Consider the following 17,878-nt stretch of genomic DNA (forward strand, 5'->3'; position numbering starts at 1 on the left):
CCATTAAATAACAACTTGTAGTGAGTCAGCAAAAGTTCGTACTTTCGAGGTATGTTTTGGGTCTGATGGGTCTGATGGGTATATATATATATATATATATATATGTATACATACACACACACACACACACACACACACACACACACACACACACACACACACATATATATAGATGCTATTTAGTGCCTTGTTTGAGCACTGGGAAACCTTTTATTGTACACTCTGGACAGTATAATGTTGTTTTTTCACCCATGAGAGTCTAGCTTGGTGCTTAATCCTCAAGTCTGAATCAATTCAGCTGATGTAGGAGGACAGTGAGCACATTAGTCAAAGGAACATGGGACTTTTAAAGAGGTTTCTGGGGCAACATCACCAGCATAGAAGATCTCACAATGAGGTGGGGGAGTGAAAAATAAGACCACAGCTTCTTGAGCAGTAATACAAATAAAGATACTATTATGTTTCTGGTCTTTGTCGTAAATTAAGTATTTACAATAGTTGCTGGTTTCCTATATAGTGACAGCACTTACTTACCACTTGGTTGTTTTTAGTTTCCAATAAAAATGAGAGCTATTTTTCACACAGCTACTGCATTTCGGATCTGCATCTTAACAAGAGGCTGTGTGACTCAGCAAATTCTTCTAAGAGATTCTCACACACTGCACTTAACGTAGACCCCTGTATGAGCATTTTACACCTTTTTAAACCTTGGGGTTAACTGCACCAGACTATCTAATGGCTCGCGATGGAACACTTTAAAGTCAGCTAACCTTCATTTTACAGCAAGCAGAATAAACCAGCCTATATTACAAAGATGTTTAGAGTTAAAAGCCCAGTTGAGGTATCACAAAGAGCTTCACTGGAGAAAATAGTGCAAGTACATTCAAAACACACACACACACACACACACACACACACACAGAGGAGATATACATACACATTTTGTGGAACAGACTGTGAAAAACACTTTGATTGAATAGCAGGAGCTGGAAATGCTCACCGCAGGGTCAGAGTCATTGGCCATCACTGTAGTTACGATGGTTCCCTTGATAGCATTAGGGGCAACCATTCCTCGGTACACTGGCTGGCTGAATACCGGAGAAAAGTCATTCATGTCCTTGAGAGAGATAAAAACACACACCCACACAGAAGATATAAGCATTGTAGACATAGAGTAGATCGAGCTATTTCTGTTTTCCAGTAAACGCCTCACATTTTTAACAATAATGTCGTAAACTGACTTTGCTCTCACTTTGATTCTTACATTTCACCCTCTCTCTCCTTTCCCCAAAATGACTCACTATAGTGGATTTGTAGGTTTAGGAACATCTGGCATCGATGCTGGAGTTAATGTAACAGCTGTTTACGGTAAAAACACCTAAACCAGGTAACAGAGCCCTTGAGCCTTATGCAAATGTTGGCTTAAAAGTTCTTGAAGAGTTTGGTTTTATTTTGGCTTGGATTCAGAAAAACATCCATTTACCTGTGAGTAGAATAAATGCAGCAGCACACTGAATAAATAGGGCGGTCAAGAAAACCTATGTTTTATTTATTTTTTACAGGTGTCAGCAGTGCAAGAAAAAAAAAAAAGTTTGAAAGAGAGGACACCAACACATCCAACGCTGAAGGATGGGGTTTGAAAGCTTGTTTCACAGCTGTCAAATTGAAACATAGAAGAAAAACAATAAGTAAACAAAGATGCTGTCAAGAGGACAGAATTTGTCAGATTATTGGTCTATAACTATTAAGTCTCGGATGTCATCAACAAAAGATGAATGCGCCATAGCTGTTCCACAGATACAGTGATTGGGCTAATGCATGCAAAGACACTGGTATGGCCCCTGGATGTCAGTAGGATCAGAACAGGATCAGAAACAGTGAAGTGAATTCCCTCTCTAGCAGCATCAGAGAGAGGGAGAAACAAAGCAGGAGGACAGTGTGGAACTCCAGCACAATACTGTGAAGGTATTACACCTGCTTCTGCTGAGGTGATGTGATTCTTTGACTACAAATGCTGCTCTGTAGTCTGTCTGATGTCAGTCATATTTTGAGAAAGACACAAGAGGCTTGCTAGTTGTGCAGTATGACAAGATTAAACTGTGATGAGCAGCCTTTGTTTTTGCTTTTATCTGGTGTCTTGTATCTAGTTGGAAGTAAAGGACACATTCTGGAGACTGCTATTGCAATATTTTCTTAAACTTCCTAAAGCAGATGAAAAACTTTAACTTTTAACATCCCCTTTCTTTTAAAAGCTGGTCAGTCCTGCATTCCCTGCTGTGCCACATTACCAATTTACTGTACTGGCCCTTAAAGTGAGAAGACACAAAACTTATGAACACACACCCACACACTCACCATTATTCTGACAGTAACAGAGGCGAGTCCCGGAGGCATCGTCCCCTCTCTGTCCAAGGCCTCTACAGTGAACGTGTATGTGGGTTCTGACTCAGTCAGCGCCTCATAGTCCAGGACCTTAAGAACTGAGAGCTCCCCCGTCACTGGGTCGATGTGGAACAGCTCAATGATGTCCTGGTCTGCGCCTTCAGTTCTTATTCGATATGTGAGATTGGAACTGAGGTCGGCATCTATCGCCTACAAAGGGAGAGAAAGAAGTGAGTCATAGAATGAGGAAGAAAGAAATATCACTCACTTGTGAGTTTTATGGCATGTTGAATTTTTCATATTTGCCAGAGGAACAAGCATCTACATGTGCAGGAGCAGCATTTTCATTGGAGCGGTGTCATGGCTGAAACGCCTGCGGTAGTAACCTTTATAGTCCAGCTGGTGGACTGTATCTTTCTTTTACTTCTGTAACTACTTTCCTGTGTAGCTAGAAGGAAAAAAACACTTTTTCTACTTTACATTCTTCCTCAACCCACAGGGTTTCTGCAAGTGTTGTCAGATTACAATTCTAACTTTTTCAGAGGTCATTAGTGGTCGCTGGAATCTACTGAAACCAGTTGAGCATTTCAAGGAAAATTGAGGTAAATTATTCGAAGTAATACAATTAGTCTCATTGTCTGGACTCAGGAAGCAAATTTATGACTTGAAATGTTTTTATTAAACTGAATCCAAACTGGTCTCGTATAATGCGTATATAGTGTATAATAGAAGAATTGAGTACATTTTTCCCTAATTAATTACATGATGTTTTTATGGCAATTTAAAAAAAGTCCAACCAGAGTCATAAAGAACTGTCTTCAGCAACTAGAAGAACAAGGAGTCCTGCTACAAAGCCCTGATCTCAGCATCATGGAGCTAGTGTAGGTTTACATGAAGAGACAGACGACACTGAGACAGACTGAATCCACTGAAGAACTGTGGCAACTTCTCCAACAGCCAACCTGCAAAGTTCCTTGAAAAACTGTGTTCAAGTGAACCGAAGAGAACTCGTGTTGTTTTAACCTTTTCAAATGCAGCGTCCCACTTGTGAGTGCTTTTGTCATGGTAGTGCTACTGTGGGTGTGTTTTGGTCTGGACCAGACTCAGAGTCTTCACGCTACAAATTATACACTGCTCCAGCTCGTTTTCCACATAAAAAGCTTCTCGTACAGATATATATAAATATATAGCAAATACTTCCTATAAGGATTCCTTAAATTCATTTTTATAAAGGATTGTTACCGACATCTTACTGAGCTGGACATTTTCCATTTGAAAAAATAAACTTGTCGGTGTTCTCAGGTATGAAATGCAGCCTACTTCAAAACTTTCTCAAAAACATCTTTAGCATTTCTGTACTGCATTTTCTGTCAAGCTGAAACCTGCCAATACATCAGCCTGCAAGATTTATTGATCATACTTGGGTGTTGAGTGTTTACAAATTTATAAGCTATTGAATCAAGCATTTTTCCAGAAACTCATGCTACAGTATATCAATTCATTGTCAACTACTGTAATTATTATTACAACATTAAATACTCAGCTGCAAATAGACCAATCCATCCATCCAGCTATGCACTCACCTTTAATTGCAATATGACTGTATCTTTGGGGCTGTTCTCAGGTAGGTTGACATTGTAGGTTTGTTGGGTGAATATGGGGCTGTTGTCGTCTACATCCAGAACAGTGACAGACAGTGTTAATCTGGATCGCCGGGGGTCCACTGCACCATCCCAGGCTTCAACGATCAAAGAGTAGTGACCTTTCACCTTTAAGATGAAAGAGATTCATAGTCAAACAACGACACTACAGCTATGAAAACACTCCTGAACTGTGACATTCATGACATTCATGTGAAATTTTGAATACATCTATTGTGTCCTCTGACCTCTCTGTCCAGAGGCACAGTAGTTCTGATCGCTCCGGTGGCATTGACGGAAAACAGCTGGTGGTGGTTCACGAGCCGATAATGGACCTGACCACTTGCCCCCAGATCTGGGTCTGTAGCCTGAACACACACAGAAATAAACCACACACATAAGCAATATGAAAAAGAGGACTAAAGGTTTAAATGCTTTATTTTGAAATGCAGGAAATGAATCAGGCTGCCTTTCAGTCAAATCTTCCTTTTAATTAAAAGTGAGCCATTTCTCAAATCAAACTCAATGTATGTGTGGCATCTGTGAATGTATACAAGTGGTTGAACATTTAACCTCTTTAAATCTAGTTAACATTCACAAAGCTTTTCTCCTGGAATAGAGAAAAATATTTGCAAGAGGTTTGAGTGAATGTTTGAGTATGTGTATGTGTGTGTTTGTGTGTGTTTGAGAGGGAAAGATATTGGTAATAATGGTAATAATGACAGAAAAGAATAATCAGCAACATTTCTTGTTTTAACAGGTTCATTCAAGGAGGTTTTTGTTAACGTTTCCACAATTCATTGCTATGAGCTCAGACCTTTTTGCCTCGTACTGTTACATAAAGTACAGTATCACCCAGGTTGCTATTTAAACTTCAGCAAAGAGAAATTACACAAAAGTGACAGTGTAGATAACAGCTTCTTCATCACTTTCTTACTTTTTTCTTCGTATTATTGCTCCTGTCTATAGGTTTCGTACAAACCTTTTAGATGTTACTTTGACAAAGTGACAAAGACAGACCTTGGGGTTGCTGCAGCTCTCTATTTATCCTCGCTTTTTTCCCTTATTGCTAACTTACTTTCCACTCGTAGCAATTATTAAGAATTAATGAGACAGTGGTGCCAATTTGCACTTGGAAAAAACTAGCACACTGTGGCACTTTTTTTCACCTGACTCTTTCTATATCTGTGGGCTGCAGTCAACCTCCTCCTCAGACTCCTTCTCAACATTGACTCTTTCAGCTAATAAAATTATGTGGTGAGAAGGTGACAAATTGCTAGCTGATGTTACTTTCACCCTGTCTTGAGTGTTCATCCTGTCTGATCGGCATTCTGACGCCATTAAAATAGATGAGACCTCAGCAGAGGGAAAGAAGAGCAGAGGAAATATTAGCATGTGAGTGTGTGTACACATTCTTGTGTGTGGTGTTGGGGTTTGCCTATGGTGCTTTTTGAATCCTAAATTCCCTGAAAGAAAAATATAACTTGGGGGATTATTGGCAAGTGTTAAATAAAAATAAATAATATAAAACAAACATGCTAGCTTATAGTATGGAAACTCTGTGTGTGAGTGCATGTGTGTGTGTGTGTCTGTGTGTTTAATGTTATCAGGTCAGGTTTTTGCATTACCAAAGTGGTCATGAGCAGGATTAATTTAAAGTTGATTCAATGTTAAAAACATGGACTACCTTATCATTAAGGATACTCCTTATGGCATTTGCACACATTATGTTTTAGTGCTATTGTCAGCTCAAGTCATGACAATAAAGTCTCAACTAATCTCAACTTTATTAACAATTAATAACACTTGATCCAAAAGTGCTTTATAGCACACACATAGGAAAACAGAGCAAACCAAAGGAGACAACACACTAAAAGAAACAAATAAAGTTTAAATCAAATAAAAACAAATTGAAAATAACCACGACAAACAGCATCAATAATAATATAATCACAAATTATCTTTGACTAATAGCAATAATGTAGTGACCAATGAGGATAGGAACTCTGACAAAATCAGTTTGAGATCAAGCTAGCACAATCATGAGCAGCTAAAACCCTGTGGAATAAGTCTAAAGCCATGCTAGCAGCTCTGTATGACCACTTTAGCACTGCAGTGCTTTGAGCTAAATGCTAACAGCAGAATGCTAACATGCTCACAGTGATGATATTAACATGTTGATGTTTGTGAGGTATAATATGTACCATGTTGACCAATTTAGTTAAGCATGCTAGCATTCTATCATTTGCCATGAACAGATTATGAGACAAGGGGGCCCGTGGGCACAGACAGAGACAGAAGTGAAAGGTCCTTTACCTCTCCCACGCAGGACCCCACACTGAGAGATACAAAATGAATCTTTGTTGTTGCTCTGTGTTGACTGCAGTAATTCTCTTTGTGGTCATTTTAAATCTTAATTTTGTCTCTTTTCAGTTCTTTTATGTTTTTTTCAAAAGTTGTTTTGTGTCTACTGACTTGCCAACCAGACATTTTAACACTCACTTCAAACCGAGGTTCTGGACCAGAGGTGGCCTGACACCTTGGGCCCCTGGGCCTGTGCTCAGTGGGCCAGTTTGGTAATCCTTTCATGTAATTAGCACGAATTGCAAAGTACAGCAGAGGCTAATTGTTTTGCAGGTATTTGATCATTAAACAAAGTGTTGGAAAAACTGACATTCTGACCTGATGAGAGTGATATACATTTGTCATTTTTCCTCCGTTGTCAATTAATGCAAACATATTCAGAATTGTTCTTTTTCAAACAAATTTCTGAAATGAAATGATATCTGGGTGCACTTCGTGATGACTTGCAGTATCTATGTATTTCATACATATAGCCTGTATAATAATGAGGTCATAATTGTGTATGTCACAACTGTCAGTTTAATATGTTTATCTAAACTCAAATTCATATTTATATTCCATTCTATTTGCTGTACTATGTCATTTCTTGCCGTTGCAGTGACCCATTTCTTCCTGTTTTTGGATCATTAAAATTTCATCTCATCTCACACAGTGAGTGTTAGGATTAATAGAAATCAGACTCCGTCTTGCCAGTGTTATGTAGACTGCCATAGAGCAGAATGAAGTCCTCTTGATATGATTTATGCTCGGAGATTCATCACTATCTGGGTGTGAAACTGTGTTATAAATCTAATGGAGCATCCAGCTTTTGGGTGATTATCTGGAGTTGTTTAGAGAAGGTAGAGAGACAGAATGAAACATGGACAATGAGAGAGAGAACAGGAAAGAGAGAGAGAGAAATATTGAAAAAGAAATGGGGTTCGAGAGGAAAAAATTGGTGGTGGAGAGGAAGTGGTATGAGAAAGCACATTTTAAAATGTGGAACGGCGTGAATTTTGTTCATGTAAAAAATGAGAAGCAGATTTAACGTGTGTGTTCAAATGTTTATATTTCTACAGTATCATACATGCAAAGCTGTTTTATAAATTAATGATGTGCGCAGTTAGCTTAGCTTAGCATGAAAGCTACAGCTATCCGAAGGTTGCATGATTACAGAGTTGGTTGTGTGCTATTAACGCTGAGTCTAATTGAACGTTGACTGACCATTTAAGGCCAGTGTGCGGGATCAGTATTTGTTTTCTTGTTATCTGTCAGAAAAAATCTGAGTTTCCATGTCGTAATTATGACTTGGATGTTGACATGAATGTTATTTATAGGACAAAAACTCATGATTATCATATCTGACAATAGGCCATGAATGTGGCACACGTTATATCAGCAACCAGTCACCATGGCAACCAGACTCTGGGAAGTTATTGGTCATGGCCGAGAAACCGCCTGGTAAAAAGGCCAGTTGTCATTGTTACACAAAATGTTAATTAGTGATTTTTGGTGGCGCTTTTAGACAAATATTGTTAACTTATGAGCTTCAGTGCGTGTGTGCATGTGAGTGTGTGTGTATGAGAGACTTCCTCCCTGCCTCCATCCTTACCCCTGTATTCTCTCCCCCTCTTGTGTCTTATCTCTCCATCGCTGCCTTTCTCACAGCTCTCTCAGCGTAATTACATCGCAATTTTGTTACCTTTGGACAGAGCCAGGCTGAGTGGTATCAATCTTCTCATCTCGCTGCGAGAGAATGAATAAGCCTTTCTTCCAAAATGTCAAACCATTTTAAGTGACACATTTTTGAGCTGTTACCAACAGTGAATATACATTTAGAGTATTTAGGCCCCTTGACTATTTTTCACATGTGCTGTCTTACGAAAACAACAAGTCATGAGTCATTTTTTCTTTTTTTTTTTTTGCCATGAAAAAAATTTTTGCCCTGTAATGTCAGCCAACTGATTCAGAAAAATAGACGACAATTTTCTCCTGACTACATGAAATATAAAGAATTATGAAAAGGACACATGTTTGATAAATGACAGGGGAAAATTATTGTCCATAAAACCTTCCTTCTAGCTGCCTACAGTGAAGTTGTCATATCCTTGCATTTTAGACACTGGATTAAATCCTTCAGATAGTGGGCTGAATTAATCGCCTTGATGTCAAACATATTGATGACTGCAGTTCCTGGAGTTATGGACTATAGAAGGTGTGTGTGTGTGCATTGTGAGCATGTGTGTCTCCATCTTTTCTCCTGTGCTCTCTCTTCCTCTTGTGTCTTATCCTTCCCTCGCTGTCTTTCTCACAGTTCTCTCAGCATAATTACATCGCCAGACAGTTAAAAGCCTAGAACACAATAGGATTAATGTCTTGACTGCCTTATGTCTGCTGCTTTTCAACACACAAACACACTGACAAAAAAAAAACAACCAAAAAAAAAAACCAGCAGCTTGAAGCCTGAAATACACACTCGAGCTCTACAATCGCAAGCTCTGCTTTTCATGTTTGGGTGCTCATACCTCTTTTCTTCCAATTTCCCTCTTTTTTTTCCATCTGTCTTTTTATCACTTTCTCACCTCCACCTCTAATTTCATTCCAAGATACAAGGAGAGAAGTGCCTTCAACTGAGAGTAAATTACGGAGATTTTTTTCATCTGTCTCTGGGCACATTTCTTTTGCTGCAACAATAAACCATATAGTCAGGTGTTATAACAGTGTGGGAGTCTTTTCTTACTCAGTCAGACAAGCAATCACTCTGGTATCTTACTCCTACATTGTGTGTTGATGTGTGACTGCTTCTGTATCGGAGTCTCTGTTATTATTTCTTTAAAACCCTGTTTGCCATCAGGTAGCGTTTGTGCTCCGCCTGAACTTCACTTTAAGATCTGGTGGAACTTCACATGTAATTTTCTGCAGGAGGAACACGCACTTACAAATCCACATGACACATGAACCATAAATGTATCACCTATGTGTACTTAAAAAGTGCTCTGCTATATTTTGTGTTGGTACGATTTAGAGGTGTGGCTCCCTACACCTGTGGGACCAGACCCCCCACGCATAGGATCACAGGATAAATCTGAGAGGTTGTGATATGATAAACAGGACGGATCTCCACTGATGTTTGCCTTTTTCTTGTAGACTTTGATCATTTTACCTTGTCAGGCCTCTAGAAAAATGAAATTTCTACTAACGGAAGGAGGAAAAAAGTAAACTAGTCATAATCAGATATTTGTGACTACTGATGAGGAGGCTGCAAGTAGACACCTCTTCATCTGAAGTTGTCACAGAGCAAAAATACTGGAAAAAAATACTTTAGAGAGCTGATGTGTTAATAGAAATAAAAGAAGCGTCGTGCACTCCATACCCTTTTAGTCTTTTTTCCATTAATGTTGGATCCTTGCACTAATTGTGGCTTTCTTGGATGTGCCAACTGAATGGATTTTTGTTTCTGGTGAAATGCTGTTGTCATAAATGGAAACTTCACTATTAGTATGAAGAAAATATAAACGGTATGAAAAGAGATCGATACTAATCTAACCCTACCTTCTGAAGGTTTTTTTGCCCCTCAAAGATATTTTTCATATGAATCAATTCAAAACCATTTACAAAGAAAAAAAATTGGAGCTAAACAAGCTGGTTTTGTGCTGCTGACAGCACATGTAGAGAATAAACAACCATGCTGGAGTGACATGAAGGAACAGCAGTCTGCGATCTGTTTTTTTTTTTTTTTTTTTTTTTTTTAAATCCCAGCTAACAAACAACTGCAGCAGGTGATTTCCCTGATTCAATCCCCTCTCTGTGGTTGAAGGTGTGCAAATCAGCAGAATCATCTAGTGTTTTGTTGGATGGGAAGAAAAATCCTTCCAATCCTCTGTGGCACATGATTGCCTAACCCTACTGTAAACTGATGAAGACGTACTGGAGGCAGCTCGCTTGATATGAAATGTTTGGATTTTCAAGCCTCACATCATTTCATACCCTGTTGGTTCAGCATGGATGTCAAAAGATGGGGCATCAAGGGCAAACGGTACGACTGCAGCTCCTATGATGCAGCCTTATTCAGGGTTTGTCCACATTACAAAAAAAAACCAAAAAAAACATGAAAAACAGGAATCAACCCTTTATTACTTCTGCCACTATATACAGTACAGTAATGTAGATGAAGACTTGGCTTCAGGTTGTGGCAGTTTAAAATACTCAAAAGTCAGAACCAGCAAGGATTAGGTTACTAACCTAACATATTTGTTTTAATCTATTCAACAAGGTATACATTTATTATTTTTGACTGACTTATTTGATGATCATATGACCTCTCTCTGAATTCATCCGGGCTTTTCTCCTCTTTATAAAGGCACCACGTCTTCAACTCATGAAAGTCAGATTAGGAATGGAACCGTACTCCCTTAACTCTGTTGTCTCCCCTCTTCTCTCTCTCTCTCTCTGTCCCCCCCCCCCCCCCCCCCCCCTCTCCCCAGTGTCTCTCATTTCTCTCTGCCACCCAAGCATGTCTCACTTCATCCCCTCTTTCCATCTCTCTCTACCTTACCAGCATCAGCAAACCAAGGTCAGGTCCATTCATTCTTCCGGAAATCTGTTTAATACCTACAGGTACGGACTCTGGTTTGGAATGAGGCCCAGAGTCGTGCCTTGCACAGCCCGCTGAGGGATCACACCGTCTGTTTTGGTTTGGAAAATATCCAAGGGTCCTTGAAGGGAGGAAGTTCAGGATTGGAATATTTTCAAGTGCCCTCTTCTAAAGATTAAGGTGGGTTTTTGGATGTTGAAACTGGAAGATGCCCAAAGGTCCCAGTGACAGTTAAAATTTGGAAAGCTTGGAATGAAATGTCCTATTTACAGATAAAGGTGGATTTACAGGTTTGGAAATGTGCCCAGGGGTCTGAATTTAAAAAACGGTATTGAACTTTAAGTTTGGAACCTGTTAAAAGTCTGACTTTTTCAACATCCTAGACAAGGGTGTACAAGTGCCACATATTTATCTCATGAGAAGTCCAAGTGTTCAACTAAAGAAGCATGATTAACATTTGGAAGCTGGCAAGGTGTCAGACTGATCAAAGACCCCCTGACACCAGTGTATAAAGGCTATGAATTAAGCTTAGAGAAAATCCAAGCAAGCGTGCAACTGAGGGAGCATCTTTAAAGATCGGAGCCTATCAAAGTGTCAGATTTACCTATGACCCCTGTCTGGGGAATACATGAGTCAGTTATTAGGTCTGGAACAAGTCCAAGAGTCTTTGTGATAAGTGGAGACATGGCTGCTGATGCAGGTGAAAATGTACCCATGGTCCTGACGTGGTTGGTCATTGTTGAAATTTTGTTTCTTGTGCTTCTGAGATTGTACACTTTTATGAAGAATTGTTCTAAAAAAATATATGTACATAATCTCATCATAATAATCCAAATAAATTATTAGTCATGAAAAGACCTTGTGTTTAAAATTAAAATGCCACAAGAAGAAGTAATAATTTCAAAGTCACAGGCAAACATTTGACCCTATTTCAACTCCATTTGACACTTGAGGGCACACACAACTGAAATCCTTGTATCCTGTCTACCTACAAATATGCACACACATGCCTGCACACAGTCCTCTGAGCATAATAACATACACTCCTAATTACAATTGTTAGAGATCTCAGGTCCCCATTGTGAAAGATTATAAGAGCTGAAATTAATTAGACCCTCTGTGAATCTTGGTGCGGTGCATGTGTGAGTTTGTACGTGTGGTATCACACTGCGGCAGGAAACACAGAGAGAGCTGGAGGGTAAATTTGTGTATTTCCTTCATGGCGGCGATCTTCTATCAGGATGGCAGAAACAAGACTGACACTGAAACACGATGATGTGTGGCACAATAACAAAAACAGCTGTATAACCAGATACAAGCATGTTGATCTGGACCACTAGAGAAATAAGAGAGAGAAGAGTACAATCTGTCGTTCCTCATCGTCTCCCATGGTGTCGGTGTCGGGTCTTTTAATTGCAGATGTGCAGTCAGGAATTATTGATACAGTGAGACAAATTTCAATCTAAATGAGCTTTTTTGTTCCTGACGCATCATTATAAAAAAGGATTAGTGCCAGCATAAGCACACAAAAAGCCCACAAACAAATGCACAGTCATGAATGTGTGCAAAATAAACACATTAGCATACAAACAGACACACACACCCTCATGGAAACATGGTGCACTTACACATGTTCACACAGACTAGATATTATTTACAGTGATGAGGTAATAATTTATTTCAAACATGTAGTGAGCAGCAAGGTGATGAAAGGACATACGTGTGTGTTTGCTGCTTCCTTACGCGTGTGTGTCTGTGTGTGTCTGTGTGTGTGTGTGTGTGGTCATCTTCTTACCTTGACTTGTCCAACGTAGGCATGATCCTGCTCTTCGGTGACAGTGAGGTTCAGTGGCAGTGAAGAATCGAACAGCGGGTCATTGTCATTAACATCTGTCACCACAATGTTCACCATCGCAGTGGAGGTCTACACACACACACGCACACACACACAAATTTGTGTTACTACTTTGGGACTATTTTGTTATTAAGTTTGGGAATGTTTGCTGTAAACTCAAAAATTTGTGCCAGAAAAGATACAACAAACATAACCAGTCATCTGAAGCACTGAAATATGTTTTTGTGCAGGGGATTCAATAGAAGTCTTTACAGTTAGTGTCACTAATTCTCACTGTTTCATAACCAACAGTAAAAAAACAAAACAAAAGAAGAAAAACTGTAACCAAGAAAGTGCAGAGGAGGAGGAGAAAGAGAGAAGCCAGTAGGAGGTCACCCAATTTCTTAATTTGACTTTCATGAGAGCAGGAAAGAGAGCGAGTGATCGAAGATTTGACTTTTAAAGAAGCAAAGTGGGAGGAGGAGGAGGAGGAAAATGGGGGGAGAGCTAAGCGAATCACAACAGTGGGATGAAAAGAGAAAAAGCAGTGTGTGTGTGTGTGTGTGTGTGTGTGAGATTTACAATTACAGAGGTGACAACAGGCTATTGAGGTTGGCAGGGCACACGGTGATGCAAGTAATTTGAGGTTAAGAGCTCACAGTTGACAAAACGGTTTATCTGAATGCCAATATATGTAAAGTAGAATGAGCTCTGATAAGGCAGACTGTGAAGCAGACGCACACTCACACACAAAGCTAAAGAGATGCACTAAGCTGCATTTTGCATCAGGGGGCTCTGAGCACATCCTTTTCAAATAACAGCACACCTATGAGTTAATTATCTTTCTGATGCCGTGGCCAGCAGCCAAAGTTTAAAAGCCACCATGGAGACACCATGTTTTCAAGCCTTCAGATTTATGTGCTGCATTATGCCTTGATTATTTTATTTTGAGTTCTGGAAAATGATCAATATGACTGTAAAAATGAAAGTTTAATCAACTGATACATACATTACATGCTCATTTTCCATGTGTCCCATGGTTTTTTAGGTACTAAAAGGTTAAAATGTCAGTGCTCTGAATGCATCCTGTCTAGACTAAAGTGTGATTTTGGCATTAGTCAAGTCTCTTCCTGCAAGGTAATCCCTCTGTAACTGAGATCTGTCTTGACAATTACTCCGCAACCACCTGTGGTAGACGGGAATCCAATGACATCTGCCAGATTAAAAACTTTGCCAGTATCACAAACTCGGGGCATGTTTCCCCTGCTTGTGCCATGTCATTACAATTAAAAGATACAGCAGGCAATATTTGATTTTTTACTTTAAAGTATTGCCTGTGTAGCCATAGCCTGATAACTTATTCTTACACAGACCTCCACTGTTGTCCAAAATTGACTGCAAACAAAGCAGTGAGCCACGTTGTTGCACTGGGTACTGGGCATGTTCCCTCATTACGATGAACATGGGCAGTGTGATTTAATTCGAGTCAGCTCTACATACATTATCCTGCCGCTGTAAATTCACACCAGGGCACCGAAGATGGAGGGTAGTGTTAGAAGAGGCAGAGCAGTGAAATCAGCTGTTTCATTCATGCATAATCACTGGCTCAGTCTTCAGCTGGTTGGCTACCAGCTGACCGATAGTAACAGCTAATCATATTTGTGTAGCTGTGCCGCGCAGCCATTACAACCGTACACATCGTACTATTACTCTGATTCTGAAATAGTCCAGCGAATGTGATGTTTTCTTCTGTTTGAGTAACATTTGCAAAAAGAAAAACAACATAAGTAATCAGTAGAGGTGAATGAGCTTGTGGCTGAGTGCCAACTAGAGATGTTACAAATGTGACATTTTCTGAAAAGAGCAAAATGCCTTATTGTTTAAGCCACTTAATAAATGTTCATTAATGTAGCTACAATTGTGCTAATTCACACTGTATTTAATGGTGGATGCTAATTCACTTTCCCATGCCATGATGCAGTACTATACAGTCCTTATGACAACAGCACACTACCCTGTGCAAAAGTTTAAGATGCATCCTAAGATGCACAGTGCCCTTACAGTGGAGCTGGTTTACTGCACCAGCTTGTAGGGTCCTCAATCTGTGGCAGTATGATGGATTCACTGGCCAAATAGCCAATTAGGCACTTTGTAGTCTGACACACTCACAACAGGACATTCAATAATAGGGGACACAGACGGGTGTGCGTGCGTGTGTGTGCACGCATATGAAGACAACCCAAGGCCTTTCGAGTGATGCTGATTAATGGGCCTGTATAGGGAAACTACACCCCAATCTTCTCTTCTCCTTATTCTACTTCTTTCTTTCCTCGTCTTCCCTTCTGCCTCTCACACCATTCCTCTCTCTCTCCCTCCTTCCACAATTCTCCACTCTTTTCCTTCTCGTTCAAAATATAATAGACTGTCAAGCAGACAAATGTCCAAACTACTTTTAGCCATTTTCTGACTTAAAGACCTTCGGGGCACAAAGATAATACACTAATTGTCAAGGTCCAGAGAGCAATTGACTAAGTCTACTGTATGTGTGCATGTGTGTGTGTGTGTGTGTATGTGTCAAGACTCCTTTATAGAACTATCTATGAACACACAGTGCAGTTATTAAGGTAATAAGAGCCCCCTGAACACCCCTCACATCCCTCCCTTCCTCGCTCTATCCTCCTCCCACTTGTTCTCTCCCTCCATATTGTGTGTGAGGGCGTGTGCGAGAGAAGGTCAGAGTATTCAAATCAGCGTTTTCTGTCCTCAGAGGGAGCTTAAACTTTACCTTTTGTTTTAATTGACATGGAGGGGAGAGGGGGTCAGTGACTAGAAGGAGGAGGAGGAGGAGGAGGAGGAGGAAGGAAGACCAACTTCTTTTAATGCTAGTCCAACAGATGGACGATGGGGGGGTAGAGGAGAGGAGAACATAAGAGAAGCAAGAAAGGAAAAATGATGAAAGCTAGAGGAGCAGAGAAGAGACTTCATCCAATATCTTCATTTGACTTTCATGTGAGGGCGACTAAAGATTTGACTTTTAAAAAAGGAAAGAAGAACACAAAGAGAGAGAGAGAGAGAGAGAGGAGAGAGAGAAAATGACTTTGATGACCTGTGATCAGTTAGGGAGGTGAGGATGTGAGGGAGGATACACGCTCCTTTATATAGCTCTGGTAAACACATCCAAATGAGAATTTTGTTGTTTTTTTTTTTTTTTTTACAAACAAAAATGACCAGCACTAACAGTAGCACTTCCAGGTCCTTCAAGTGTTTCATTCACAGTGAAATACATTTATATCTCGTCTTCATCTCCTTTTCAGTGGGCGAATAACTCTCACTTCAAAGCTTTTAGAGCACTTGAGAGTCGGATTGTAAACTCAGTGAAAGGACTAAGGACCAAAACATCAGACATGAAGAAAGTCATTTCCAGTTTGTGGGATTTGTGGTTCATCCAACAGCTGGAAAACAACAGCACTGCTGATCATACGGTACTCAACATCTGGCAAGGAGTGAGACAGACATGGCTCAGTTTCCTTCCCCACAACAAAACATCAAGCTAGCGTTTTTGGATTTATCCACTTGGGAGAGCGTTGTGAAGAGCTGATTTATGAATGTGAAAAAAAGGACAAGTGTGGAAAAAAAGGCCAAAACTGAAAACTGAAAAAGAAGATTTTCAGATTTAGCTTCCTGTTTCCTCTGAGAGACAGTATGATCTAATAACATCAACATGCTCAAGCATATAAACAGAAGACAGCATCAGTGGCCAGTTAAAAAGTCAGTCAGTGTACAAGTATTGAGTCTTAATATTCTATGGTATTCTGTATAGTTAATGACTTTTGTTAGTGTGCAGTTTTATTCTACAAGGTCTTCTCCCGCACGTGTGACTGTTAAGAGTTTGGAACAAAAACCTGAAGGCCGTGCAAACCCTCACTTATACCAAACATCTTTTTCTCAGGTATTCATTTGTTATGTTCTTTTTCTACTCATCCATTTTTAGAACCACTTATTGTGTTCACAGCTGCTGGGCCTGGAGTTTCCTGTCTATTTTTGTTATTATGATTTTTATTTTTACAGAATGCCAAGTATTTGAAAAAATCGCCACTAATACCCCTTTTTTCGCATTATATGATAATATATAATAGAGCTGTGGGTTTTAGATCCCCTCCCAGCAGCGGCTCAGCTTAATTCCACTGGGGATATAAAGCAACTCAAGTAAAGACAACCACTTAATATCTGTTTGGTACATCTGAGTTTCTTACCCCATCTGGCTGTCCGTCTGAGGCTGTGACCACCAGGGTATAATAATCCAGAGACTCCCTGTCCAGAGGCTTGTCCAGAACCAAATACCCTGAACTGGAGAGAGAAGACACTGTTAGCTCTCTAGGCATGGGTTTAAAAATAGATCAGAAAAGAAAAATATATGCTTTGGTTTGGTTGGACATTTCACCTAATAAGAGGTAGTTTGATATCCATGTAGATCGTACTCATAGTGATAATTGCAGCCATATGTCAGTAGTTTCTATGCTAAAATGGTAAAATGGGAAAAAGTTGGAAACCTGTCTTGTTTTCTCAAAATGTCTATTCCTCTTAATACACACCACTTTAGACACAACATTTTAGATATATGCAAGCACTGGTAAACACTGCATGGAAGCCTTAACACCCAGAGGTGTTTTTTTTCTGTTTACTGTGCTTATTGGTACTTTGGTGATGCAGCCTATGGCACCTAATACCCAATACTTCACCCACAATGAGATAAAGGAATGTGCTCTTGGGCACTCTTGCTATAATGGCTCAGACAGTGATGGTGCCATTAAGAAACACTACTACTATAGTATATATTATATCCTGGGTCATTATACATTAAATACTGTCTGCATTGGATTCCACACAATAGTGGTTAAAAAAAGTCTAGTTAATCTGGTAGAAAATGCACAACACTAACATGCACTCAAAGATCCATGGTGCAATCGTATGAATGATCCAAAACCAGTAACCAGCTCCTCGGATCAATGCGTCATAAAGCACAGGGTGGGAATTATTAATATGGTGCACTAAGGGGTTAAAATGGGCCAGAGCCAAAAGTTGCCT

At 39.7% G+C, this 17,878-nt stretch overlaps 2 protein-coding genes across 5 annotated transcripts in view; both read right to left on the minus strand.

Annotated features, from left to right (window-relative positions):
- Positions 1–17,878, minus strand: part of rbp4 (retinol binding protein 4, plasma) — a 249,499-nt gene that overhangs the window by 209,326 nt on the left and 22,295 nt on the right. Inside the window, exon 1 of one of the 2 annotated variants that reach the window (XM_071461832.1) lies at positions 7,043–7,046. The exons of the other annotated variant lie outside the window; for it this stretch is intronic. The gene's annotated coding sequence lies outside the window, so the exon portion shown is untranslated. Of the gene's footprint in view, positions 1–7,042; positions 7,047–17,878 lie in introns of those variants that run through there. 2 annotated transcript variants of the gene reach the window in all.
- LOC139608268 (protocadherin-15-like) overlaps positions 1–17,878 on the minus strand; it is a 278,991-nt gene that overhangs the window by 63,622 nt on the left and 197,491 nt on the right. For all 3 annotated transcript variants that reach the window (XM_071461819.1, XM_071461818.1, XM_071461817.1), the window contains 6 exons: positions 17,047–17,140; positions 12,755–12,883; positions 4,271–4,390; positions 3,966–4,151; positions 2,356–2,592; positions 1,001–1,117 (listed from right to left, as the gene is read on the minus strand). In XM_071461819.1, the coding sequence (XP_071317920.1) occupies positions 1,001–1,117; positions 2,356–2,592; positions 3,966–4,151; positions 4,271–4,390; positions 12,755–12,883; positions 17,047–17,140 (883 nt within the window). The remainder of the gene's footprint in view (positions 1–1,000; positions 1,118–2,355; positions 2,593–3,965; positions 4,152–4,270; positions 4,391–12,754; positions 12,884–17,046; positions 17,141–17,878) is intronic.

The sequence above is a fragment of the Trachinotus anak genome, unplaced genomic scaffold, assembly GCF_046630095.1.
Source record: "Trachinotus anak isolate AG129_WGS33_773 ecotype Australia unplaced genomic scaffold, CSIRO_AGI_Tana_v1 ptg000025l, whole genome shotgun sequence".
Taxonomy (NCBI): domain Eukaryota; kingdom Metazoa; phylum Chordata; class Actinopteri; order Carangiformes; family Carangidae; genus Trachinotus; species Trachinotus anak.